Source organism: Anas platyrhynchos, chromosome 8 (genome assembly GCF_047663525.1).
Source record: "Anas platyrhynchos isolate ZD024472 breed Pekin duck chromosome 8, IASCAAS_PekinDuck_T2T, whole genome shotgun sequence".
Taxonomy (NCBI): Eukaryota; Metazoa; Chordata; class Aves; order Anseriformes; family Anatidae; genus Anas; species Anas platyrhynchos.
The window spans coordinates 10,427,950-10,455,894 of record NC_092594.1 but is presented as its reverse complement, the minus strand read 5'-3'; the positions used below and the strand labels follow the sequence as shown (position 1 = coordinate 10,455,894).

The 27,945-nt window shown below is 38.3% G+C and overlaps 2 protein-coding genes across 6 annotated transcripts in view; one reads left to right on the top strand and one right to left on the bottom strand.

The window, feature by feature from the left end:
- AGL (amylo-alpha-1,6-glucosidase and 4-alpha-glucanotransferase) overlaps positions 1-161 on the bottom strand; it is a 33,916-nt gene extending 33,755 nt beyond the window's left edge. For both annotated transcript variants that reach the window (XM_027462594.3, XM_027462596.3), the window contains exon 1: positions 16-161. The gene's annotated coding sequence lies outside the window, so the exon portion shown is untranslated. The remainder of the gene's footprint in view (positions 1-15) is intronic.
- Positions 162-345: 184 nt separating this feature from the next.
- Positions 346-26,828, top strand: FRRS1 (ferric chelate reductase 1). 4 transcript variants are annotated; one of them, XM_027462601.3, is made up of 17 exons: positions 346-528; positions 6,143-6,205; positions 13,836-14,031; positions 14,262-14,398; positions 15,547-15,641; positions 16,310-16,460; positions 17,266-17,445; positions 17,998-18,096; positions 19,326-19,473; positions 20,023-20,139; positions 20,887-21,002; positions 21,278-21,364; positions 21,819-21,916; positions 22,061-22,119; positions 22,837-22,980; positions 23,764-23,825; positions 23,918-26,828. In XM_027462601.3, the coding sequence occupies exons 3-17, from the start codon at positions 13,836-13,838 to the stop codon at positions 24,008-24,010; spliced, it is 1,782 nt and encodes a 593-aa protein (XP_027318402.3). In that variant the 5' UTR covers positions 346-528; positions 6,143-6,205; the 3' UTR covers positions 24,011-26,828. The 4 variants fall into 4 exon arrangements, with proteins under 4 accessions (XP_027318402.3, XP_027318401.3, XP_027318403.3 ...); XM_027462602.3 differs by lacking the exons at positions 346-528; positions 6,143-6,205 and adding exons at positions 6,692-6,916; positions 7,467-7,618; XM_027462600.3 differs by lacking the exons at positions 346-528; positions 6,143-6,205 and adding an exon at positions 6,537-6,655.
- The last annotated feature ends 1,117 nt before the right edge of the window (positions 26,829-27,945 follow it).

The window sequence follows — 27,945 nt, the reverse complement described above, 5'->3', positions numbered from 1 at the left end:
GGCCGCCATACTCACGGGGCGGGACCGCAGCGGCGGCTGCCGAGGCTGAGAGGAGCCGGGGCGGGAGCGGCTCCAGGCGGGCAGGCGGCACTCGCACGCTCGCCAACAGCGACGACAGACCCCGAGGACCCCCTCCCGGTCCTGCCGTTTTCTCGCTGTTTTACAAATAAACTTCACCGGCTCGGGCGGCGCCGGCCGAGCTCCCGCGAGAGCCAAGGGCCCGCCCCGGGGGCGCGGCCAGGCCTGGCCCGTGCGAGCGGGTCCCTGAGGGACGGCTCCGTCCCCAGCGCTGCGGGGCTGCGGCCGGGCCGAGCCCCCCGCGAAATGGCGGTGCCCGCGCAGGGTCTGCCCGCCCGCAGCTCCCGGCTTTCTGTCCTGTAGCCGAGGTGTGAGGTGCTGGTTTTAAAAAAGAGCACACTTCTTCCTCTGAAGGACGCTGCCCCTGCCATGGCTGCACGCTGAAGTACCCGCAGCACCTGCAGCCGTTTGCTGCTCCCACAGTAAAGGTCAGGCTTGCAGCCTCGGAAGGTCAGTCTATTTCTGTGGCCTAGAACTCCATAAAAAACGATTTTGCTTCTCAATTTACAGTCACTATGTTACGCTGTTTATCATTCCCTCCCAAGGTAGTATATTTGTGGAGCTATGAGAAGACCACAAAGCAATTTAGACTTAACCATTTACCTCCAGTCATCCCATGCACCCTATAGCTGTGTCTTGCGGCAACGTGTTCATCCAGTTAAGATTCATTTAGGGACAGCTGAAGGGCTTTGATGTTTATGGAAACACTTCCAACCATTTCAAACTCAGTTTGTTATCCTTTGGTAGGTAAATCCCTCCCACCCCCACTCCTCCCACAGAAAATTCTAAAGCATCTTTTTTTTTTTTTTTTTTTTCTCCTCATTACAACTAACGCTTTTGATATCATTGAAAAAGGTTTTCACAGTGTAAGTGAAAACTTCAAGTTTTATGCCCCAGGCGTTCCCTAGACAGGCCGAGGGAAAATTCAGAAAAGCTCCCCCTGCATGTTCTCCCAGCCCTGCTAGGAGCCCTGTGTGAGTGGATGATCCAGGCTGGATTGTTTCACGTGGATATTTCCATGGTGTCCGATGGGATTCTCCCTTCTTTGTTCTTCCCAGCCTCCTTATTCCTTACCCGGCTTGCTAAACCTGCATGCTTCATACACAGGACAGGCTTGTGCTCAACAGAAGCCCAGCTCTGTCAGTACACTACCTGTTTTGGTAGTGTACTTCTCTGAATTGGAAGTGTCCTAGCAAGGAAATAAAATAATTTCCAACAGGTACGGGAATCACAGGAACAAAGTCAACAGTAAATGAAAGAGATCTGGACTGTATATTTGCTATGGTCCTCAGCAGGCTTCAGTATCCAGAAATGACTTTGCAGTTGTGCTGCCACACAGCCTTGCACCAGTGCCTTTGCCTCCAGGCTAGCTAGTGGCCTGGTGCATGCTGAAAACAGAGAAGGATTTAGAAGTCTTGTAAGCTTCTTAAGCAGTGAACAGTTCTAAGACAGGAAGAAAAAATAATACCCATGTAACTGAGTCCTTGGATAGTTACCCTAAAGTATGTGCTTGTGAAAAACATTTTAAACTAGAAGGGTATTTGTGAATGCAATTTCACCAGTGCTACTAAATTTCCAAATGTGGCTTCTGTTTTCCCTACTTGAATTTCCATGGGGAGCAGGGAAACACCTTACTCTAGCTACTAGGTCAGCACTGACATGTCTCTGCTAGCATATCCATTCAGTTTTTGAAATGTATTCAAGATTATGTTAAAGGATTGTTAATTTTCACATGACAAAAATCAGTAGGAAATCAAACCAACATAGAGCCTCCTGATTCCCAGCCCTAAACCAGTTATTTTGACCAATGTTTATCACAGTAGCTAGAACAGACATCAACAGTCTAAATTAAAGACTTGATATGCTATAGAGCAAAGATGTTCATTAAGTATTATTAAATCACTTAATAATTAGAACAGTATAATTTCATTAACTTTCAATTCAATATGATAAAAAAGAACTGTTACAAAGTTACTGAATGAATATACCAGATCCCTTGATGAAGGGGAAAGCAGAACAGACTGCCCTAATCCTTTCTCCATCCATATCACCTGATACGCTGTCACATCTCAAAGATTTTGGGCCTGTGTTAATTCAGCAGTGGTAAATTAAACCAGCTTTCTGCGTATGGGAGTTACACCACCAAAAGATCAATGTGCAAGTGCTACCATTTAGCATTGCAAATATTACATAGGACACAGTTAACAGCAGTCATGAATAGTATTTGTTACACTGGCATCTAAATGGTGAATTTCAGAGTGCTGTTTCATCCTCAGTTTGCAGTTTCTTTGTGTGTGATGTGATACACCACAGCAAGAAAAGATCAATAGTAGCTTCAAAATAAGAGTGGATCAATGCCATTGATCAGGAAATAATTTTCCATCTTTTTCAAACATATTTATACCAGAATATTTTAGTTCTTTTATATACATCTTCCTGGTACTCCCTCCCTTCCTGCTTTCTGTTTTGCACCCCAGTATTACAGAATACTTATCCTAGCAGTGGCCTCAATATGCTTTGGGTGGCCTATTTGCTAGATGTGAGATCACACCTAAGTCATATTGCTCATGGTTACTTTAAGGATTGGCTGCAAAGTGTGGCAAAGTAGAGTACTTGCATGACAGTATTTTTTTTTTTTCTTTTTAAATATCAGAATAGCTTCCGATAACAATAGTAAAGGCAAATTAGCACAGAGAGAACTTAACTGAACTTCAGGCTAAAATTATAAGCAGATTCTTTTGGCCTGCATGCAGGAAATAGTTGACTTTATACAACTTAAAGTGATAGCACAGTTTTTCTCAGTGCCCCACACTTCTGGCCTGTAAATCCATGAATTACCACTACATGATGATTCAAACAACAGGAAGTTTCAAAGGTGTTGAATCTTCTGGCTGGCTGTTGTCTTCTAATGGGGAGATCTTCAGAAATGCAAACCTGATTTTGAAAGAAAGCTCCGTTTCTTTAAAAGTTTCTCTTTGCAATTTGGTTAGATTGCAGCCTTTTCTGTGAGTTGGATCTTTGCCACGCAGTGGCTGAAAACAGTGTTGTTCTCAAACACTTTTACATGCCCAGCTGGAATTTACATGTGGTCTTGGACTTTAGAATCTAGTATTGAGAGAAACTGTTGGCCAGAACATTCAACCGATCACCTCCAGACCATTTTATCTCTTTCTTTGTTTAAATCCCTTCTAAATAACTGAACAGATTGCAACAGATAGGTAGGGAAAAAACAGTAGGGTGAAAAAAAATATAGTTTTATAAGTAAGAATTCATATGAGATGAAGGGGCTAGGGCAATAGCCTCTGCAGTTTGTTCTTACTGAACATGTAAATGCCCTTTACTCTAGTCATTTGGCAGTATTGGTTTGACCTTTCAGAGATGAACTTGGTGTCATCGTGAATTTTTGGACTGCTGGAATATTTTTTGTCTTGTTTTGAATTCTAGCTTTGCAACTCTTCTACTCATTGGCTTCAAACAAACCATGTTTTCTGCTTCATGGTCTCTGTAAAATTACACTGCTAATATATATATATATGTATTAAATACATTAATTATGTTAATATATGTTAAATACATATATAAATAAAAAATCACAAAATTCAATGCATATATCTTTAAAGAAGTTCAACTATAATTTTATTATTATTAACATAGTTTTTTTCACAGACTTTAAGATACATTTTACTGCGCTTTCGATAAGAGCTTCATGTAAATTTGATATTAATGAAAATATTATGAGAATGGGGTGACCAGACTAATTTTTGTTTTACATGTAGGACATATTAGACCTGCTTACTGAATCACTACCAGCATTTTTATTTTACTGTAAATCGTTCCAATTAACACTAGTGAGATATGGTGAGATCTAAGACTTCAGAGATCCTATTCCTAAAGTAACTGGTAATAATGTTTTGTCGAGTGGAAGTTGAGGTGGAACTGAGATTGGGTAGCAAAGAAACTTGTCAGTGCATGGAAGAGCGTTATAGTAGGTTTCAATTCATCTGGTAGTTCCATGTAATCCAGTTTTAAGTGCCTTAAATTGAAGCACCTGTTGGTTAGTGCTTTTGCTAGCAAGCTCACTGTGCCCTGTGAAATGGGATAATAGGATCTCAGGTACAGTGAAATTAATAATTAAAATAAAAAATAAAACAAAGAATAATACCACAGAAATGATGAAAACAGAAATCTCAATTAGATTAATATTTTAGTACTTTTATCAGAAAACTTCAATAGTTTGCTTCATATAATGTTATGGCCCACACATCATGAAATGGGTAAAATGATTTTACTACAGCCCTTTATTATGATGTGCTTTGAATTAAGCAGGGACTTTGGGTAAAGTGGCAGGTTGCTATTGCATCATAATGCCTGCACAGACCTGGCTCAAATTGATATTGGCAACCTCAATTAATTCATTTCAGATAAGCAAGGGAATATTTTTGTGTTTAAATTCTATTTAAGCCAAAGCAGATGTTCATTTTGGTAGAAAGTATCTAAAAAGTGTACTTCAGCTGTTGATGAATCAGAATAGACACAAAAACAAAGTACGTTTCTGTGCAGCCGGAGTAGGAAACCTTATTTTACTTAGTGGCTAATGCCAAACCTTATTTTACTTAGTGGCTAATGCCACCAGGTGGCTATTTAGTGTAATTGACTAAAAGCAGTAAATTTCGCTTTTACCTCTGGGTAAACAAATATTTTTGTTAAATACATTTCCCGGTGTTATTTGTTACATTTGTGAAACATTTAAAAATGAGTGAAAATAGGGAAGCCTGATTACCAGATGGAAAGAAAGACCAAAGGAAAAAAGACATAAAAAGAGTATTTATTGAGGCCAAAGGTAAAAATCAGTTGATAAAATTGATAAGTTTTAGATAGTGTCAGAGCTCAAGGAAAAAGAATTAATTAAGTATGGAGAAAAATATTTCATCCTACATTGTGACTTTTACCATCGTTTATTTCCTTTTAAATGGTCAGGATTGTTTCCGTGACTCAAGATTCCCTTCTCACTGGGGAAAAAAAAAAAAAAAAAAAAAAAGGAAAAAAAGAAAAGCATGTGAAAATTGCACTGTAGGAAAAATTCTTCCTAAGATAATGTTATTGTCATTATTTCCCTAATACTTACTTAACTAAGCTAGTAAAGCTGAAAAACTTGAAAATCTCTTGATTTGAACTCAAGTGCTGTCTTGCAGTGGTAATTTCACCAGTGACGTAGAGAAACCATTTGCCTAGTGCACATATATGGCACTTGAGCAAGAGCTGACCTTACAGAATTCCCCAGTTTTGCTGTATCGTTTGCTTACTAGCCAGGAGGAAATTTGATTACAAGGAACCACATAACAACATGGGGCCTGTTCAGACCTAGCTGCAGTGGCTTATTGTTTCCCATATTCCCTTGGGCTTGAAATAATAGCACAGCTATCAGTACACGCCAATATTGGACTGAAAGCTATTTAATTTCCAAAATTATATGTCTTACTTGTTTGCTCAGTTCTTAAGCAACACAATTTCCCCCTGAAATACTCGGCACGCAGTCTGCTTTGTAAAATTGCTGCTGTTCTCAAAATTATAAGCTTTCAGCTACTTCCTTATGGCCTTGCCAGAAACCATGCGAAAAAAAGTCGTCAGCTTCTCTTTATATTTGATGGTATGTTCCAGGACACAGAACAAAGGAAGGCATTTGCCACTTGCCATAGCCATCCCCTGGTGTAGTTCAACAGCAGGTTATACAACTTTATCTCTCTTCAGGGTTGTAGGAAGATTAAAACCCAACTGCCAGCCCTCTGTGTCTCTAACAGATACCATGGTTAGGGCAGAAACTTCTGCTTTGCAGTAAGTGTAGCATTGTTATGAGCACGTTAACACAGCTATAACTGCAGTACATCTTACAAAGAAGATAAATCCGTGGGCTTTTTATACTTCGTATATCCTAATGCATTTTATTTCCTTAATACTACTTGACTATTGATACTTAAGAACAAATGAACATGCGGTATTCTGTCATAAGAATATATTCATTAAGTCTGCATAACTATTGATTTTTATTTTTGTTTTCTCTAAATAGAGAGACTGATGTATTTGAGAAGAATCCTACCCGACAGACTGGTGACCATGCAGGAGGGCAGAGGTACTCGTACTCAATAGTTAAAGACAATGATTGTTGTCTCTTACTTTTCTTGCTTTATAGCTCTTTAGCGGTAGCTAACGCCTGGCTAAGTAATACAAAAAGAGATGCAAAGCAGCATTCCTTTCCTTACCGACTTTACCTTTCTCACGTAAGCTAATATATTTTCCTAAACTCTGTAGCTTCCAACAGCATTGCAGCTTGCATTTCCGTCCCTCCTCGCAGACCTGCAGGCTTCCATATAGCTTATATTTCTAATACAAAAGAAGCAGGACTGGTTGCAGCCCCAGACACCTCGCAACACCTCGGCCCCCCGCACACTACGGCTGCCCCCAGCCCGGCCCCCGGGACCCGCGGGCGCCTCCCCCCGCTGCCGGTGCCGCCCCCGGGGCCCGCCCCGCCCGGCGCCGCCAGCAGCAAAGCGCCCGGTGCGCGGCGCGGCCGAGCGGGCAGGTGAGGGGCTGCTGGGGGGGACGGAGGGGGCATGGGGCTGCCGGGGGCTGTGGCTTAATCAGCACCAAGGAGTGAGGCTATAGCGAGCTGTTCGGAGGCTGCTCGTGCTGTACAGCCGGCAGTAGTCGTGCTGGGAGCTGGGGGCCCTTCTGAGCGCCTCTGAACTGCTGCTGTTAGTGCAAGCGCTTCTGAAACGCTTCGGACAGAGCTCTGACCTGGCTTTGCCCTAACATTGTTAAAATACTAGAGAAGACTCTAAAGGTAAACGCAGGGTTATTGCATCTGAAAGTTACGCTGCTCACGTGTCTGTGGCATGTTCCTTGCTTCTTAATACTAAAAGAGTATTTCCCTGTGTTATTTCTTTATTAATATTCATAGGAGGTAACCCCATGGTAACTGTTGCAGTTGATGATGTAGTTGAAATTGGTTGTTGAGTGTAACTAAACTGAAGCTACTTTTTAGGACAGTATGCACCTTAAAGGGTTCTTTGTATGCTTACAAGCTTGCAGGGTTAGGGCCCTAACGGTTTGTATGCAGAGCAGTTGTCCCATATAAAATTAAATAATTAAAATCAGTCACCAAACAGCGTGAAATCCTTGCCTCTTGCTCATTCTTAGTGGATAAGAGGGAGGGTAGGAAAAAAAAAAAGCTGAAGTTCCTCTTTAAGACTTTATTTTTCTTCTGAAAGAAAAAATCTCTTTGATATGGTAAGCTTTAAAATCATACTGTAAATTTATAACAATTTATGCTGTGAGTAATAAGGTATCAAAAGTTTTTCTTTTTATTTTTTTCCCCCCTTTAACTGCATCAGAAGGTAATTAAAGTAATGACTTAATGCAGAACTGCTGTGAGGCATGTGGAATGAAGATGTGGGGTCAGTGCTTACTGGTAACTTCATGCATTTCATCTGAAATCTAGCCATGTGGGCTTAGCTGGGGATGCAACAAAAAATGTTGGCCTGAGGTAAAGAACACTCATAAATATTTCCTTTTTTAGTGTCTGTGTCTTGTTTCTAGTTGCAGAAGAACTTCCTCTGATCCTGCATGTGATAAGGGTTAATATTGTGAGATGTGAACCAAATAGAAGTTATGATGTACCTACAAGCTTTCTTGCTATAAGTAGAAAGCTAATGGCAATTTTATTTGAACTTCTGTCACTGTAGCGGGACTGGCTGTGAAGTTAGCACCCGAAGTAGGAAGACCAACAGGCTGAGGTGTACATGTTCTGTCATTTTGTGGCTGTGTGTTTTTTCTTCTTAATTTTGAAAGGATAATGAATTATCACGAATGTGAATGCTAGCTGCATGAGTAAGGGCAAAAAACAGATCATCTGATATGGCAACTTTCAAACCAGCAGGAGAAATTGGCGCATGCTCTGTTTCTGAGTGGGAAACTGACTCTTTAATAGCAAGGCTCTCTGCTTTGTACAAGTGTGTTTCTAAAGAGACACAGCGCAGTATCATGTGGGCAGACACCTGTTCATACAGCTTATTTTGCTTTAGACAGCTTCTTCCTTTCCTGCTTGCCCTCTTCTCTTGTGGTGTTCAGGAGAAAAGTTTTGGCCATGATGGTTTTTGTACCTTTTGCTTGGCAATATGTTCGTCTTGCCCATCCTCTCTCTCTCTGAAGCTAGTTTTAGGTTTCATACTATGCAGCTAGTGAAGTTCTGTCAAATAGCTGAAAGACAACTTCTGTAAAGAAATGCTTTGTGTGTGGGCATTATGCGTTTGAGGAACTAGACTGCCAGGGCTTGCTTTCCTGTCACTACCTGCAGGGACTAGGAACCTTTTAAACAAAGGAAGGAATAGATACTTAGAAAAAAAAATAAATACAAATTTAGTATGGACCTTCTCTTTGCCTCTGTTGTCCTCAGGGGCATGCTGGTAACAGGAGAAAAAAAAAGCTTACGGATGGTGTGTATTTATAAATAACTTTCTCTTTGTAGGTAACTACAAAAATGAGAAATATCTCTTCAGTTTTCTTCAGTTGTTTTGTTGATTCTGAAGCCACACTATAAATATCTAAATTAGGCTACTAAATTAGCCAGCTGAAGGCAGATAACCAGGAGTTCTCTCTTTCCCCCTTCTTGGGAGAGAAAATATACAACTGCTTTTGGTCTCTGAAGTTTGACAGTGTTAAAGTTATCCACCTAAAAACCAGTTGAATTTCCTCCCGTGTTTTACATGCAGCCTGCCTGGTTAACCCTCCTAGCAATCCAGTTACTAGCTGAAGCCGCGTGACCCATTACAAATTTTCAGTCTTATTTGTAGCCTGCTGTATGGTTGGTTCTGGCTCTTTCAAAAGCTGTTTCTACAATTATAACACTCAATTATTCCAATTGCTTCCAATCTTTCCCTTCCTTTTTCCTTAAAGAAAGAGATGACTCCTGCATAAATGAGATGGCAAATTTCAGATGTTCAGTCAAGATACCACAGCAACACTTATTGCTTTACGGAAGCTGGTGGATACTGTTAAACAAACCTGTCTTTCTATTTGCAATCAGTCTTTCCAGGCAGTCTCTTGAGATACAGCCAAAGACAATTACTTTGACGAGAACATCGCTAATACTTAAATTTCAAGCCCATCACAAGTAGCAAGAATGCTAGCTACTACATCTCCATTTCTGCTAGCTGAAAGGTGGTTTCTAGCTCACTCTTTCAAGACTGTCTTTTGTAGGTTTTTGGTGAGCTACATGTTGGCTACATGTTGTTAAAAATAACTGACCTGCATCCCAATACTGGTGGAGCAACAGGCTATGCCTTTAGGACTGCATTCTGATTCTTCTACGTGACTTTCCCCCAAATTCCTTGTGACTTCTATGTAGTGTAGGTTCCCCAGAAGGGTGCTCTCACTAGAAGCTATTTCTCTTGGTTTCTGACCTGTCCAACAAATGCCAAGTAACATGTCGTAACTCAAGTGATGCTTCACTGAAAGTCCAGTTCAAATTCAGCCAGCACTGTCACTTCATAAGTCATCTCTCAATTCTTAATAGTGACTAATCTCTGCATGAAATTGAATTTTGCAGTTATAATCAAGTTTTGTATGAAATAATCAGTAGTTGACATTCTTGGTATTTGATCCCCTTCTTAATGGTAATGAAGTTTTCCTTTTGTGCCTTCCCTCCCAGGGCAGGGTGAGGGGGTGAGTGAAGTGGGAGAGAGGGTGAAGGAGGGAATATGTTTGTAGTCATGCTTCAAACTGTTGGGTGTTGGAATATTTTTATTTGACAATAAAGGCACAAGTCATAGTGGTTTGGATAACTTTCATCTAGTAATGATGTGATATGCTATAGTATTTATTTGTCAAGGAGTTGTATTTCAAAAGTTTGTAAATAAGTCACTGTGACCGAAGGTTCTCAAATCAACAAGCTATAATAACTTAGAGTGGAAACAGTATTTTCAAATGCTATAGCTAAGAGCAGACCATTCCACTGTTTGCATGCCTCAAAACTTGAGTTAACAGAATCAGATTATCACTTTGAATCTAGGTTTCATGGCCATACTTGATGATTTAAGGGTTTCACATAGTTCACTTTCAGTCAGATTTTTTTTATTCACTTTTCTAGAGAATACAATCAAGGTGAAAGCTGCTGATTCACCTTTATTAGAACACTTTTTAATTTCAGCTATGTTTATGGGAGGAGTAGAATAACTGGATGAATGAGTTCTCTAAGATGGTTTTGATCAGCCTCTCAGGTTCTTTTTGACACAAGGTAGGGAGCTTATTTTGGTTTTTACTTTATTCTTTAAAAGGTACGTATACTTTCATACTGTGAATCATGCTTCACTTTGTTACACTTCAGCTTTCCTGAAACCAACCTGTCTGTAATGAGCACTGCCCTGCCTGTGCAATTAAACCTAACCAAGAAAGAGGCATTGTACTTTTATATGTAGCTGTGAGATCTAGTTGTCTTACCTTCCTGTGCTCTTCCAGCAAAGGGGAATATCAGGAAAAAGTTGCACATTGCACAGTTTATTGTATGTTCACTTACTGTAGGCCTCGGTCCTGTTACCTGTGTTTGATCAGAACATCTCGTTGCAGTTCTTAGTGTCACTACTCCTCTAAGTAGCAGTTCTGTGTTATAGGATATAACATGCTAAGCATCTAAAAATACAATCCTTTCTGACAACATCACTAGGAAGAAAACAACTGTTATATCTGTAGATCTCTCTAGAGAAAAGAGAAAACTCACTGAACGAAGTGATCAGTCTACACTGGAGTGACTTGTTGCTTGCCAGTGGTAAACTTGTTTGTATTTTTCCCTGCTGTCCAAATACCTGGTGGTGATGGATATAATTGCTTATTGATCTTCAGCCTACATATTTCTTTGTCACTTATTAGAATTACTTATTACTGATTCATTAGCTTAATTCATTCCCAAGCTATAACGTGCTCTGCTTTCCAGACGAAGTCACTTTTTCCTTCTCTTAGGGTGTTATACTCAGGAGGGCATGACATGCAATTTCATGCTCTTGCAACAAGTACTCCTTTAAAGCTAAAGGAGACATCTTAGCTTTTTTGAATGTGGAAGTTCTGGGCATCTCTTGAATATCCCCTCTTCCTCTCTGTGTATTCCAATTGTCCTTGCACTGCTCATTATGTGAGGTGTGTTTTGAACAGATATTGGCTGAAGGCCAATGTGTGTGCATGTTACAGAAGGGGTTGGGGAACACTAGAACACTGTAGGATCCTAACTGTTGGGGGGCAGAAGGTAAGTGATTATAAACTTTTTTTTTGTTGTTTTTACTTTATTCTTTAAAAGGCACATATTCTTTCATAATGAAGTTAAGCATGATTCACGTTACACTTCAGCTTTCCTGAATTCAGCTTCTCTGTAATGAGTACTTTCTTGTACTTTTTTTTTCTTTCCTAAACTATTACCTTAAATATTAGGTTATGAAAAGGATTGTATGTTATGAAAGAGGTTTTTCCTATGGTATTGGAATTAAAGTCCAGAGTTCTTCAATCTGAAGAAGCTAGTTAAGGAATAATCTCTTCAAGCTTGACTTCTCTAGAATTGTGACTTATACTGTTTGGTCAATTATTAGTTTGTGAGATGTTTTCTGAAAACATACAGAGAACAACAGCAGAATGATTGGTATTATGAGAGTGTTGAGTGCTTCCTGTCATTCTGCCTCTTTAGCTGTGTAGGTAGAAAATGGGGAGTGCCAGAATATATTTCCAGGTTAAAGGGGAAAACTGAATAACTGTTGTTTAAAACAATATTCTAATCTGGAAGGTTCTTGATAATATCTCACTTGATTCTTGAAAGTGTACAGAGAAGGTTGTTCCTCTATAGTTAATCTTATAAATAAATAAATTATTTAGTACAGTACTTCTCTCAGGTTTTGGCCTTTCGTCCTTTTCCTCTACTTATTTTTTCTTTTCTGCCAGCTTTTGAGTTGAATGAGTCTGCTGAAGAGCTTGTTTCACTTTAAATCCCTACCACATCCTCTGCTACTTAAGCTAGAACGCAAACCTATTTTTTTTGTTTCTGTGATATTCAGCCTTATCTCTTCTAGTAGCAACGTGTTTTGAAGATTTCTCTTGTACATATAAGCTACTTTAATACCACTATTGTACAGAAGCTTAGTTTTTAGCTTCCTATAGATTTCTTTAATTTATAAATGAAATCACATTGCTGTAGATTTGTGATAGTTTGGAGATATTGGAACTAAAAGAAAACATTGACTAACTAGAAGTTATAGATACCATCGTAATGTTATCTTGGGTGTTTGGAGGAGGAGTTGAGTGGTGATCTTTTTGTTCTAGTTTCTGAAATGTTTGATCACTATCCCCTAGATTTTGTTTACTGGTATGAAGTTGAGAAGGAGCTCTTACCTTGAAAGATGAATGTAGCATTGCCCTGGATTTTTTGGATGTTTAGCACTGCATGTATGAGGACTCTGGAAAAGTTAATAATGATTACACTTACAGTGTGTAAGACTAATGATATGTCTTGTTTCTACTTGACTGCCTGTAGATATCAGAGTTGAGTCTGAAACATCTCTGTGTCTTGCTTATCTTCACAACCATGCGTGCTATCAGGGAACTTCTTAACCTGGTGTTTCTTATCACTTAGCACAGAATGGACAGAAAGCAGACTTATTTGCCTGGTCCACGTTCCCCTAGAGCTGATAATTTTTTTTTGTCTAAGGATTGGAAGGATGGTGTCTCAGTTCTCCCAGCCCCTTTGGATATACCTTGTTGGCTAAGACTTTCTGCAAATACTGGGTGCAACTGTAAACCCTGCGTGCTGCAGAACAACAAAAGAATTACCACAGCTGTCTTGAAAACAGCATTGTTTCAGAACAAATTATTATATGACGAATGCTGAATTTTAGGGGGTTCTTATAATTGTATTAGGCTGGTTAGTCCTACTACCTCACATGGTTTTTCATGTCTCCTGTTCCCTTAGAGGTTATAGCAAGCAATGATATTATTGTACTAATTGTCTGGAGGTCCAATACCCAAAAGGAGAAGTTCTAAGGAACTCCTGTGTTTGTCTTAAACATATTTCTGTTTAACCTTTTATACCAAATCCTCTTTTACATGTATAAAATCTACTTCTGACATCTGATAACCACAGTCTCCCTGCAGAAAGGAGAACTTGTCACCTGGGAGTTCTTTGTCATAAGTGAAGAAATAGACACGAGTTGTGGAAACTCATGTTGGCAGTCCTAATAATGTGCAGTTTGGAGCTATGATTAATAAAGGAGTGGGAATGATGTTAGCTTGGAATGATGTTAGTTTTTTCAGTACTGTAGATATTTATACACCAATTAAAAAATTTTAAGATCCATCTGTCCTGTAGATGTGTTTAAGGGACCTGGATCTTATTTTAAGAGAGTGGGAGAGCTGTAAATAAAAGAAACTTAATATAAAATATAAATATAAAATAAAAGATGATATAAATGTCCATCTGGTGGATCAAGGGATCTATACTCTTGAGTATATAAATGGTCTGAAACACAACTTATGAAAGTCCTTTTGAAGTCTGGTAGTTACCACAACCACTTACTAATTGTAGCTACTGAAGATGGGAATGGTGTTTTCTCATGCAGGCTTTTGTTTTAAATGTGCTTCTAAAGTTTAGTATTTAACGTGTTCTAAGAATGAATAGTGACCTGCAATGTAAATGTTTGTGGTATTTAATTGCCTGTAACTCTTACTTTATTCAGATGGAGCTGCCTAGCCTGGCTTCTGGTTTTTGGATGCTTATTTGCTTCTATGTATCTGTGAACGGATATCCAAATGGGAGAGTAAGAGAAGCCTGCATGAGCATGATACCCTGTCATGGCAGCTCACCACAGCCATCACCTGTGCACATCATTGCAGTTAATTGGACTGAATTTAAACCTGGGGACACTATAGAAGGTATTGTGTTCGTTATAATGGAAGAGTTTAATTTACTATTTCTTTGTGTTGCAGCATGTATTTACTTGGGTAGCTACAGTAGATCTATTTAAACAGTTGAGTGTTGTTCAGGGCATCCCTTCAGCAACCACTTGGTGTTTGTAAAATGAGCTTCTAGTGGTTGTTGATGAGGCACTTCATTTGTCCTTTGGAGAATGTTCAACTTCCTTTTATTTTCATTATTGCTGCAGTTCACCTGTCTGGACCAGATTTTGAAGGATTTTTCATACAAGCCCGGGATGCAGATCACTTGGATAGCCCTGCGGTTGGTTCCTTTATATTAGCCGACCGGAAACATTCTCAGCTTCTGACATGTGGTCGTACCAAGGTATAATCTAGTTTCTTAAAATGGGACATCGGGCACTGGGGTGTTTGTTCTGTCCCATTACAGATGTGGTCTAGTACAAAGCTATGTAATTTCTGAGCTCAGTAAGCATCCCAGGAAACTGCTATAACTTGCAGCATAGAGGCATGGCTTACTGCAATTTTATTTGTCTATTCTTATAAACTATTTAAATGCTCCTGGTGGTAGAAGACTACTGAAAAGTATACAGCAGTCATACTTAGTGAACAATGAATATGTCCTACTGCATACGTGCTTATTGTACTTCTTAAAAAGAAGACATGCTCTATTTGCTTTGGAGAAGAGTAACCAATTGTTTGACATGCTTGTTAAGGACGTAATGTCTCATAGCAAGGAAACCTTCCACAATAATTGACCGAAAGCAAACACTAGAATAGGCCACTATCCTTAGTGTAGCTGAGTCAATTAGTGTTAGTGGAGCTGCCTTAGTAATGGGTTAGATCGCAATCTTAATATTCATTTTATTTAAATTAATCTGGCTTCACATGCAAGAGATCTGAGCTGACTAGTGTTTCAGCAACCAGCTTGAACTTTGTGCTCATGTGAACTGATCTGGACAAAGAATCTCAATCTTCCTGGATTTTTTTTCTGTTTTTACCACCTGCCCCAATTAATGTATGCTGTAATACGTATGTAGTGCTGTAATTACATGGGGTTATGTTTCGTGCCTTCTCTGATGAGGACTTAGTTCGGTGTTGTGCCTGATTTGTTTATCTTTCGTTTCTTTCTGTAATTCTGGTCCACTTCTCTCTATACAGTTATTACACTGTTCCTTCATGTTCTTGGTGTCAAGAAGTGTTACAACACTGTTTCTGCATAAACACTGCAGGGATCTCTTTTGTCACTTAAGTCTTCTGGACTAAAAGACCTCTAGTTCTTCCTTTCTAGGCTTTTTTTGGCAGTATGTGTGAATTTCAGTGGTAGACTTCATCTGAGTGGATCGTGACTGACTGGAGAAAAGCCAGTTGTTGACTTTAAGTTGCTTGCAGTGAATATGTGCAGTACAGCAGTGCAATATCTCTTCAGAATTTAGCTGCAGCCAATGTAATTAATGTGTTAAATGAAATGTCTTTGAATACCCTCTGTGTAACTCTTAATATGTACATTTTCAGAATTCAGCAGTCAGTCACACGAGTAAAGCAAAGAAGAGTGATGTAAAAGTTTATTGGATTGCCCCTGGAAATGCACCAAAACATGTACAATTTCTGTAAGTAAGCCCAGTATTAGCTTTAACATTAAAATGCAAATAAAATAAGCATGTACAATTGTCTGACAAATACTGACCAGCAAAAGTATCCTTAGACTAATGGTCCCAAAAGTCAACACTTGTTTACTGCAGAGTCTACATTAATATAGATATTTATTCTTTATGTAAAGTTTGGAGTTTTTTGGTTGTTTTTTTTTTTTAGCTGACAGCAGGAGGGAATTCTGAGACTGTTTTCTTCAGTAATTCCTGTTAACTGCTTAATTGTCATATATGTGGTATGCAGTGGTAATATTTTTTTTTTTTTGTACCTAACAAAATGGCACACAACCTCCCATTATACTGCTATTTCTTTTGGAACTAGTGGGTAAAAGCCAAGGTGTAAAAACATCACCCTTCTGAGGCTATGATCTATGCTAGAGACACGAATGTGTTTTATATCTAGTAGGGCATGTAGTAGGATGCTTTAAAGTTAATTTTCCCCCCTTGAAACGCTTTCTTATTTCAAAATGCTAGAAATGGTGGGGGCTGGCATAAAGATAGGTGTCTAGCAAGTATGCTGTAGAAACTATACCAGTTAAGTGTTACTTTAAAAAAAAAAAAAAAAAGAAAAGAAAAAAAGTTCCTAATGTATACAGTACTGACCAAGTGTGCATGTATTATTTCTTAAGAGCCACAGTTGTGAAGAAATACAAGACTTACTGGGTGAAGATTCCTGGTCCTGTTGTTTCTCAGCCTAATGCACCATTCCCAACAACACCCTTATATGTGACATCTGAGGCTATATCAACATCACATTCAGCTTCCTACTTAACAAAGCCAGTGAGTAACTATGAACCCAAATAATTCAATCTCTAATGCTGTGATGAATGAAATTTAGTAAGTGCCATTGATACAGTTAGACAGAAAAGGAAAGATGGTAGGAGTAACTTACATATCAGACTAAGAACATAGATGTCTACCCTGTTGTGTTAGTTTAGTTGCTTGAACGTGGGTTGAATGTGACCATGCCTCATGTGGGTTTAGTTTTAAATGTTCTTTGAGCCTTCTCAAGTCCAGATGAAAATTTTGCGTACCTGGGAAGAGACTTACTCTGGTCTTGATTCCGAACTTATTCAGTAACTGCAGGTTCAGAAACTTCTGAGTACATCTGTGTTACAGACTTCTACTACTGATTCTTGACATTTCAGTGGATTGAGAACGCATCACTACTTGATCCAGAACAACATTGTGACTTTAGTACATGGCTTGTCTCATTGCTTGTCAGTGGACTTACTGCTTAAGAAAGGAAATAAAGTTCTTCCATTCTTCCTGCCCTCATCCTGCAGTTGATTTCAACCTCTCTAAAATAAAACTGAAGGAAGTTTCTTTCAAGTTTTTACCGTTTAAGGTTATTCTGCTATAATGTCTTTGACATGAAAATTCAACTTAAAAGTACACCTTAGAATTCCCTATTATTTTACTTACTACCTATCTGGTAACTATAGGGATGGGTTGAGAAACTGGTATGTGGGTGTAGATGGCACTTCTTTCCAGTTCCTTGTATGCTTTCTTCTACAGCAGGTTACAAAGGAAAAAAGAAGAGGAATTCACATTGCTTATGACTTATTTTTGATTTGTTTTCTAGTTTAATGCATCAGGTTGTGGAATTACGAAGTTTTGCATTAGGAATCCTTCAAACTGTGATCCTGGAAGTGCTTTGTGCCTTTTCTTATCCTTCCAGCTGCAGAAGAGTTCAGTACTTATTGAAATGAGTGGCGCCAGTGAAGGGTACTTAGCATTTGCATTGTCCTTTGACCAGTGGATGGTGAGTGTCCTATTTCTACTTCTCTGGTTACTTTTGTGATCCTGGTAGAGTTTCAATGATGCTTCAGGAAACATGCATATGGGAATTGGGTTAGATTACAAACAAATTTCTTCCCTGTAGTGCTGAAAGAAAGCACAGGTGGCTTTTTAGAGAGGCTTGCAGTCTTAGCTTGAGACTGACTTTCTGCAGTAAATCTCCCTGTGGATACCTGTTCTCACTGAATTCAGCCTTAGTAATAGCACAGTAGCTGACTGGAATTCCTGTCTGGATAAACTTTGCTTTGTTACCTAGGAAGAAAAAACACCACCTCAGAACTTGGCTTGCTGTTTTCTGAAAACCACTTGCATTTCGGCATTGTTCATGTGAGAGTGACTCAATCCTATCTTTACTAAGTGTTAAAAGATTCTTTTTTTTCTAATTGCTTTTAAAGTGAAGGGACAATGCTGAAAATATGAAATCCATGAAGTGTGTTGCACAAAGATGCTTTTTATTCATCTTCCTACTGCAAGAGCAATTTACTGGTCTAGAAATAACTCTTTCTCAAATATTTAGGGTGATGATGATGCATATCTGTGTATTAACGAGAACCACCATGTTACTGTAAGCACCGCATACCTGAAGGGACGAAGACCTCCTGTGTTGGATTCAGAGGTATGCATGGAAACACCTAAACCATTCCACAAATGTGGGTTTGCAGTGATGAATGGTATGCTGCTGCTTTGTGCTTTTATTTTAAAAAGTAAATGTAGATAGTCAATTGGATTTAGAATTCTTTAAGTTGAGAGTGATTGGGCTCCTCCTCAAAAATGAAAGTTAGACTTCTGAAGGTAACATTTACCAGGAAGGAAGTCATGGTAGGAATTTGCATGATTTAGGAACTTTGTGCAAATTACTCATGCAACTACCTTTTGCTAGGACTGAGGTTGTGATCTATGTATCTTAGGTTAGAGGGTAGAAGGGAAGCAGAGGATTATCACTGTGAGTTGTAAAAACTTGTAGTAATAAATCTAAGCCTTACGTTGCTACGTTAACTTACTGACATACTTTCTAAGTTGGTATGCAAGACTCTTCTTTCCTCAGACCTCTCTGATGTACTGTAGAGATCCTAACTTGCTGCTCTTCTGTATTAAAGGCCCTAGTTAAGCAGATACTTCCAGCTTATGTCAATACTTTTTTTTTGTGATACCTTCTACTGTACTAGTACATCAAAAGGGATTTGGAGAGTAATTGGTTTAAAATTAACCCTGTGCAAGTGACTCTTGTTGCTTGCAAAGAAATGACACATCATTTTTAGGATTGCTGTTCTTACCTTTATACCTGCTTCCTTATGTTTGTGCTGGATTCTTATCTTCCAGCTGTTTTTGTAGAGCTAAACAGGTCTATGGGAGAAGACTGTTCATTTATCTGCTATAAATGTATATCTTGAAAGCAGTTAACCCAAAATATGATGATGGGCCCCTGGGGTCAGAGTGCATGTTAGGAAAATTCTTTACTGTGGGGGTGACCAAACATTGGAACAGGCTTCCTAGTGAGATAATTGATGCCTGTTAATGTTCAAGAAGCATTTGGATAATGCCCCTAACGTGCTTTAAATTTTGGTTAGCCCTGAAGTAGTCAGGCAGCTGAACTGTCTTTGTAGGTCCCTTCCAACTGAAATTTTTTATATTTTATGTTCTGCTATTGTACTGTAGTCATCTGAATTGCAGGGGAGAGAATGACCTCTTGGCTGCGTTATCATAAGAAATGTTTTATCTCGTGACCTGAGATATAGGATGTTGCCTGTGTTTGCTACTTTGAAATTAGCCTGAACAGTGACCTTAAAAGCAATAAAGAATCCTATTTTTCTGGAAAGACTGAGTATTAAATCTTCTGTTTCACAGAATGCCCTTGAAGATGTGTCATGGAGGCTTGCCGATGGTGTTCTTCAATGTTCTTTTAGAAGGAGTATTCATCTTGCAGCATCTAAAGAGAGGTTTAATCTAGACGCCAGTTATTATATCTTTCTGGCAGATGGGGAAGCTGGTGAAGGTAAACTTGACTTGTGTGGTTGCTGTTCTTTGAACAGCTCTAAATGAGTTACTGTAATGTAAGATACACCTTTGCTGAGAATTAGTATGTGAACTAAGGACTCTAGTTTCCAAATTTGAGAGGCATTTAGTCCAGTCATCTTTACTGGCTGTCTGGATCATGGCTTTGATTTTCAAAGTTAAAGACGACTTAGACTTGTGTTGCATGGGCACTTGATGCTAGGAGCTGTTAGCTGCTTAAGATCTAGCCCCACTTCTTAAAAAATGGACTATAGCATAATAGAAATTATTCTTCATGTTTTGTGTGTAGTGGAGAAAGCTCTCCTCTGTAGAGGGTTAAATAGGTTCTTGTATATTAAGTATGGAAGACAATTTGGATGACCTGCAGATTTTGATTCACAAGTTAAGTTCCTACCATATTGCACGTTAGAGGTTTTGTATAATTACGTTCCATAGTTGTAACAGGGCTTACATTCATGAATAAGGAATAGGCTCACTTTACAAGTGTGACTTGCATCTGCCTTAAATAAACTACTTTGTCACTGTTTAGGTGGGCCAATATACAAACATCGTCGTCAGCCTCTAATTACCAATGGAATGTACAATGTCACAGGCATTCCTCAGGATATTGGAGGTTCCCGGTCCCCAGGACTCATCAAGGCTCATGGTAAGTTGCACCTCTCAGCTTTGACTTCCAGCTCAAAATTAGCTGAGATTGAGTTTTCCTCACTATTGTTGAGTATTTCCTCTTCTTGTCATTCACTTTATTTTTACTGTTGGGTAGCAAGATTTGAGGTTGTCAAAGCAGTTAAGCTATTAATAATTTTCAATTTCAGAAGAGTTAAGGTTCTCTTTACCCAGGAAAATGAATCTGTTTGACTTTCCTCTTAAATTTTACTTGGAACTTGTTTCTCTTTGTATCTTTCTCTCTGGTTTTACTTTATTTTCATTGCATTGTTGGTCTAGATCTATCTGAAATGAGAAACCCTTTGACTGATTGTCCAGAGCTGTTGAAGTGAATTTTCTCTCCTAGTACTGGACTATAAACTAGGCCCATAAGAGACCTATCATTCATCCTGTTGATAAAAGCCTGTAATAAAGGTCACCCCTTGTTCTCTCTTGTATAAATTGGTAACGAGTTAGTATCTCCCCCTGTATGTAGGGATGTATGTGAAAGGCAAAATAGCCAGAGTTGCTCTGTCATGCTGAGGGTGTTGTCTAATCATTCTTCTTATGGATGATTATGCCCTCTAGCAACATAAATGTTATAAAATCGTAGTCTAAACCAGGTGATTAAAAATCTATCACCAGTAAATTCTGATAGTATATGTATGGGCTAAAATATTATATGGTCTTTGAAGCAGTATTAGCATACAGATAAATGACCTATATTTAACTTTTTATTTTTTTTAAGGAGCACTGATGTTTGTTGCTTGGATTACTGCAGTTAGTATTGGTGTCATTGTTGCACGATTCTTCAAACCTGTCTGGTCTCATTCATTCCTGTTTGGAAAGGAGATGTGGTTTCAGGTGGGCAAAATCTCCCCCTAGCTGTATTCTCTTTCTATTAGCAGAACTTAAACCTACAAGATTCAAGAAATAAGAGGTCAAACTTGTTGTGGTTTTCTTTTTTTAAGTCTTATAAAATGGAATAACTGCAAATTGGAAATTCAGTCTTGAATAATAAAAGCAAAGTCCAAAGAGGCAGCTAAGAACATCCTTATCTGCAGATCATTATACATGTATGTATTTTAATAGTGTATTAAGAAAGTCATAGTTTCTAAAAGCAGACTTCAATTTTCTAGGTGCATCGTATGCTTATGCTGACCACTGTCACACTTACAAGCATATCTTTTGTTTTGCCTTTTATATACCGAGGAGGTTGGAGCAAAGTAAGTGTGTGGTTTGTTTTTAACTTTATTGTAAAAATAGGACCAAATAAATATAAGTACATTGACTCTAATATTAGAACTATTGTCAAGAGAATTGTTGTAAAAGCTATTGAGAAGTCAAACTTAACATTCTTCTGTGTTGCCAGAATTTGGTCTCCTTTATAACTGTAGCTAAAGGAGACTTTAAAGCTAGTGCTGTCTGCTGTTTAGATGGAAGAATTTCTCAATACAGCATAAAGGTGGGGCAAATCCTGGGCAGACTAATCAGTGTCTTCCTTCTTCCTGGGAAAACCATTTCCATCCATCTGCAGAGCAGCTTGTTCTCTCCTTTCTCCTCTGCCAGGATAAACACATTACTTTTCCGCCACCGTAATTTTTATAAGCTTAAATGAATTCAAAGTTTGTTTTTTCTATATCTTTACATAGATATGATATTCAAATGTCTTATGTTTAGCAAGCAGGTTTTCATCCCTATCTTGGCTGTACTGTGATGGCTCTCACAATCTTTCAACTGCTTATGGCGGGTTTCAGACCATCTCTTCATGCACCAAGGTATTCAATTCATTCTTTAACTGCAATTAAGAGTGTAATGTTTTCACTTTGTTTTTACTGCTTAAAGTATTTTTTTTAATGTTCTTTGATTTTTATTTTAAACTACTTTCCCGAACAGCATAATGCTTTTCTTCATTTTTGTAGGAGACAATTGTTTAACTGGTTTCACTGGAGTACTGGTACAACAGCTAGAATACTAGCTGGTGAGTAAGTTGTAACTCCCTTTTAAATGACTTGGAGGAACTCTCATTAATTATCTGGTCTATTGCTCATCTAAAGCATCTGAACATCTAGGTATTGAGTTTTAACACATTGGATCCTCTGTGCCATTTCAACTCTGAAATAAAATTAAACCACAGATGATAGTTAAATCCTTTTTTTAACATGTTTCATTTGCTCAGCCGTGTTTAAGGTAGGTTCAGGTATCTAATACCAAAGATACTTCAGACAAATGTTAAGGACCTCTGTAGCGAGGAACTGTTCTTTTATCTTGAGTCCTCTTTTCCTTTTTTGAAATTTTTGAGGATAGTGTTCTTATCGTAACATAGCTCAATAATTCACTATTTAACTTAAATAATCATAATTTAGTCTTCATTCTGTTTCCATAAGGTTCCACAGGCAGCTTAAACACAAGTTCGGGTGACTTTGGACTTGTTGGTCGTCACACATGTTAGTGATTGTGTGACTGCACAGGGCACTGAGCAAGATGAAAACTACTTTGGCATCCTGGCCTTCTCCTTCCTTCCCTGTTTCCACACCCACCCTGCCCAGCAAAAGCTTTTCAGCTGTAAATATTCCTTTAACTTCACTTGTCATGCAACTCTAGGCAGTTTGTGGGAAATCTGTTTCCAAAGGTGAGAAACTTGTTTTAATTGTGCTGATGAAGTACTGAATGTCTCTATCTCATTTTTGCTGACTAGTGGTGACTATGTTCTTGGGAATGGATCTACCAGCACTTGACCTACCAGACCCATGGGACACCTATACAATGATTGGTTTTGTAGCTTGGCATGTTGGTATTGATGTTCTTCTTGAAATACACAGCTACTGTCTCATACGGAAAGGTACAAGCCCAACCAGTCTGTTGTTTTTACCTTGCTTAGTGAGATTTGTGACAAAAAAATCTAAATGAATTGAATTTGTGGAGGTGTTCTTTGGCTCCTAACTTAGAAGCTGAAGGGAATAACTGTAGAGTAATAGTGTGATATCTTCTTTATAAATTGATATGGGAGTAAAACAGTTTTTGAGATCAATGTATTACAGAAAAATTGTTTTTGTGCTGTCTCAAGTGGTAGCCTCTTATTTCTCAAGTCACAATTCATAAGGCAGACTGAAATGTGTGAGTGTTTTCCCAGAATCTATCACCTTTTGCTGAGGTCTTGATCCCAGGTGGGGTAGGACTACCGCAGATTAATTCACACAGTCTTTTTATTGTCATAATTTACTGGTATGAATGGATATATCGCATGAGCAAAATGATCTGAAACGTAACCACAAATGCTTGCAATTTTGAGTGAACAAGGGAACAAAAGTGCAATTATGGCTCCACTATGTCTAAGACCGATAGTGACTTCACTGGAAATTCTTAATCTGGCTGGCTGCTGTCACTAAAAGAAGATCACTGTACACAAGTAAATGACCTGTATCTAAAGCAGAGAGGGGATGTTTGCAGGATTGAAGCAGCATGGTATCTTAACAGATGGTGCAAGGGGGCAAGTAGAGGAGTGATTAAAATAAATTTAGGTTAGTGTTTCATTCCTAGAACTAGGTGAATGAGTCTAATGTTTAAATAATCTAAACACAAATCAATTAACAGTAAATAACTGCTTTTCTCTTCCTACTAACAGCTGAATTGATAGAGGATGACAGAGTACAAATATTGCAGTCACTCACATCTGCAGAAGCAGAGGTAAGGCAACATTTGTAAATACCTGCTATGAGATGGGAAGCATGTTTTTAAAAGTAAAGACTGACACACTTTTTTTTTTTTTTCCCTTGCAGGGTCATCTGTTTAAACAGATTGTGTTAACAATCTATGTCTGTGGAAATATAGTATTCCTCATTGCCTTCCTGGCAGCAGTCTACCAAATATGAAATAAGCAATTGAAAACTCTGCAGTGAAGTACTGTACACTTGAAAAACCTGTGAGGAATACTTTATTATGTTTCCCTCAACACATCCCTGAAGATGTAATTGAAGAATAATAGCACATGTTAGGGAGAACTTGAATTCAAATCAGTAGAAGGATGCTGGAGTCCTGCAAAAGCTGTCTTCTGATGTGATTTTTAATGTGAGTCTTTGCCTGAGTAAGGAATTAAGTTTCTATTTTTAATAAGGGCAGTAACTAACTTGATTGGAGTTTATAGGCTAAGAAGATTGAGATGTACTGAAACCACTGTTTTGATAGTTATAGTTCCCTAAACCTTTTGGGAATGTTACTAGAAAGCATGATCCCAAATCTATCATATTTGTTTACTGTGTTCTAATGATGTGAAATGTGACAATTTCCTGCTTGTGACAGTTGACCGTTACAAAAACTTACTGAAGAAAACTGTAACAAATGCAGGTTAATGCATTGTTTATCTTTGCAGTTAAATGCAAAAGTTATTCTCTGCTCTAAGAGCAGTACACATATGTGCATACGGGTTTGGGAACTTCAGTCCTGTAGTTAAAACACAATTTGCGTCACTCAAAATACTGTTTTGTTCCCCTCAGTGCTTCTAAACCATAAAGAGAAAGTATGTTTGCAATACAAATACATTAAAACTAGTTGTGCTTATATAACTCTGAAACAGGAAGAACCTATCAGTATATGCATATATTTGTTTATGGTCTTGGCCAGTTGTGGCTTCTGAATGAATAAGATGGGTTTATGCTACTTGATTGTTAAATTGAAATGAAAATACTTGTTCGATAATGTTGCTCATGTTTGCACTGTTGAGTGAAATGGAGATTTGGAGTTGACCTGACTTCAGGAAAACACAGCTTCTGTTAATGTTAAATGAGTCGTTTGAGCTGTTGTACCTAGGAGACTGACTTGTCTCTATGTGATAAGGGAGAGCATTTTTTTAGTCAGTAACAGATTTATCTGAATGGTATGAACTAGGTAAGGGTCATGGAAAGAGATTATTCTTAAATTCTTTGGTTCATGGTTTACTTAGATATGGAGGATCACTCTAAAACAATCTCAGAAGTTAACCCTTAACAAAGCACTGAACTGCATGACACATTTCTTGTAACAATTCAAAGTATACTTCTAGCCTAGGGCTATTAACCTAGCTAAGAATAAAGGTGTTGGAGTACTAGAATAGCAAATACTGGGGCATATCTCGATATTGACTGTTTTAGCAAGAGCTCTCTACTACCTGACAGCCAGGATTAAAACATTCACGTGGGTCAGGAAGTAGTTCTCTCCATTCATTAATGCAGTCTAGTTTGGTCTCTTCTCCTGAAATCCACAATGCAGTCTGCAGTGACAAAACATTCAGAAAGCTATAAGTTTGTAGTCAGTTATCTTGGCTGCTCAAGAAATTTCTTTAGTCATAGGAGCATATATATATAGCTGAGATTAATCCCTCTGTCAGCAGCAGCTGTAGACTGAAAGGTGAGTGTAAACTGAATGGTCCTGTTCCTCCCAACTGGAGAAGTCAATCTCAGATTGAGAAGGGGGAGACCATGAAGAAATATGGAAAAACACAGGCTGAAGGGCAACAAGCACTTCCTTGTGCATTTTTTGATCTTTTTGATCTCAGAAACCTGGGAATCACAGGTCTATTTAATACTAAATTTCTGAGGGACTTTTGTATACTATAAGTTTATAGGAGAATCTCTAAACTTAGGTGTGATTGGCTTTTTAAACTAAGTCAATGCCAAATTATTTCTGTAATACAATAGCTGTGCTATGTTGCTTCATTCTCATGTGAAAGTGGTCACAGGGTTTTTAAAACATGAATGTATGTATCTTAAAAGCTTTTTTAGTAAAATGAAAACACTATCAAATAGAAACTAGAAAAGAATAGTTTTGCCTAGCAGCAAAATGGATTGTCTGTTTTCATAGGAGGCGCTTATTTTTTAAATTTAAACTACCCAAATTCTTCCCAAAGAAACTCTTATTGAAATTGAACGTTGGAATATTAACATGTTTCTCTAATGTAGAATAGCTCTCTCCCAGGAGTTAATGAGCTGGCAGATTTCTTTAGTTGCTCTTTGGACAACTTTTTTTTTCCTGGTACTAGTAATATTGTATAGTTCGTGTGAGGCCTCTGTAGCATATTCTAATATCTTTGATTTAAAGACTCGTTAACTTTGTGTTCCTCCTGCATGACTAGTAAAAGGAAGCAATGTGTGATTGTATTCTAGTGACTATCCCTACATTCCTATTATACTTAGAGAATAAGCTGTGCAAGAGGTTGGTAACAAAAGGCAGGTAGCAGGAATTTTGGTTCTAGAGGCACTACTGGCTGCTCTACATACCTTTTCTTTATTGATTATATTGTTCGGAGAAAGATTTCCCTTTTCTTCGTAAAGGAATCCCACTGAAGAGAACTTCATAAGAAGAGATCAAGAAGGTTTTGATGTTCTTTCAGACTCAGATTAAACTTGTGGTGACAAATCAACAGTAGTATATTTCTGCTTGGATTCTTCTAGATAGGCAAATACTCCCTAATGAGCGGAAATTCACCACTGAAGTTTATTGTTTTGATTGAATTGTTAAATGAAGTCTTCAAATACTGATCGTCTGCTCTTTACAACTACAAATAATGTTTCTTGTATATGTTTAGAAGAAAACTAAGTGGTGCAAGTTGCTTGAATGCTTTTGAATTCTTTGCTATTTTACTTGCAATCAAATTTTTGCTAGTTGACATGCAGGCTGCAGAATGAATTAAGAAATAAAACTTTTTTGTATGGTGAATGCTATGCTATTTCCTTTTATTCCTTTTATTAAAACAAAAACACATTTTTGGGAGACTTGTATTGAGTGTAATAATGCCAATGTTTTTTTTTTTTTCTTTGCCCAGGTGTGAAAAGGTTGGCGAGAGCTTGCGTAGCTTTTGTTTTGTATCTCTATTTATAACACTATGTGGCGCTCTTGTTTAAATAACAGCATTTTTATTTTGCTATCAACAAATGATGTTGAAAATAAGAAGTGTTCCTAAAGCTTGAGAATTTTTATGATTACCTGATATATTCAGTGAATCTAAGTTCACTTTAAAGCAGTTCATACAGATGAGAATGTTTCATTACATCTAAACTTTTGTTTCTATAGTTATGACCTGTTTTCTTTTGTCATGTGAGTAAATTGTACGTTACATGTGTGCATCCTTTTCCAAACAACTTAAGATAAATGGCAATCATGGAGGAAGAACCAACGTCTGCACTTCAATGCACAAGTTAATATCTCAGTGATTTCTGACCCAGAGACTCCATGTGAATCAGCAGATGGTTAAGAAGGATGATCTGCTAAAACTGAGTCTGTGTTCAGTTCAGTTTCATTCCAAGCTCTCTAAAGGGAGTGCATATGTGAAGGGGAAGCTGTTGCATACAGTTACCTGAGGGAGTGACACAGCAGAATCAGCATGTGCCAAATGCTTCAGAACATGTTTTAGCTCACATGTAAGCTAATTCAACTGTTGCATAACTTCTGCTTTTGGTTTTCCTTGTGCTCTTCAGAAGTGACTTTACCTACTAGTTGCTAGTGATGTGAAAAATTATTGCCTTCTTTCAATTCTGTTCTTGATATGGAATGTGGGAGAGCTCTGGGGCTGCAACACTCGGCTGATGAATCTCTCTTCTCAGAAACGCTTTTCTTGGGTGCTCCATTTTGTCTCTGTTCTTTCAAAGTGATTAACTGCTATCCATGCTGCTACCTAGTGTTATGGTTTAACCTGCCTAGTAGCTAAGCACCACACAGCCGTTTGCTCAGGGGTCTGTATATGAATAGTGTATTAGTGGGGGGCAGTTCAGACTCACACAAACAATGTTTTTAGTAGGTGATGTTAGAAATGCCACAGAGCAAAGCAGATCTACTG

Coding starts and splice junctions, on each gene's coding strand:
- FRRS1 (XM_027462601.3), top strand. CDS start 13,836: ATGGAGCTGCCTAGCCTGGCTTCTGGTTTTTGGATGCTTATTTGCTTC. Junction 15,642..16,309: donor CCAAAACATGTACAATTTCT/GTAAGTAAGCCC, acceptor TTATTTCTTAAG/AGCCACAGTTGTGAAGAAAT. Junction 18,097..19,325: donor CTCCTGTGTTGGATTCAGAG/GTATGCATGGAA, acceptor TCTGTTTCACAG/AATGCCCTTGAAGATGTGTC.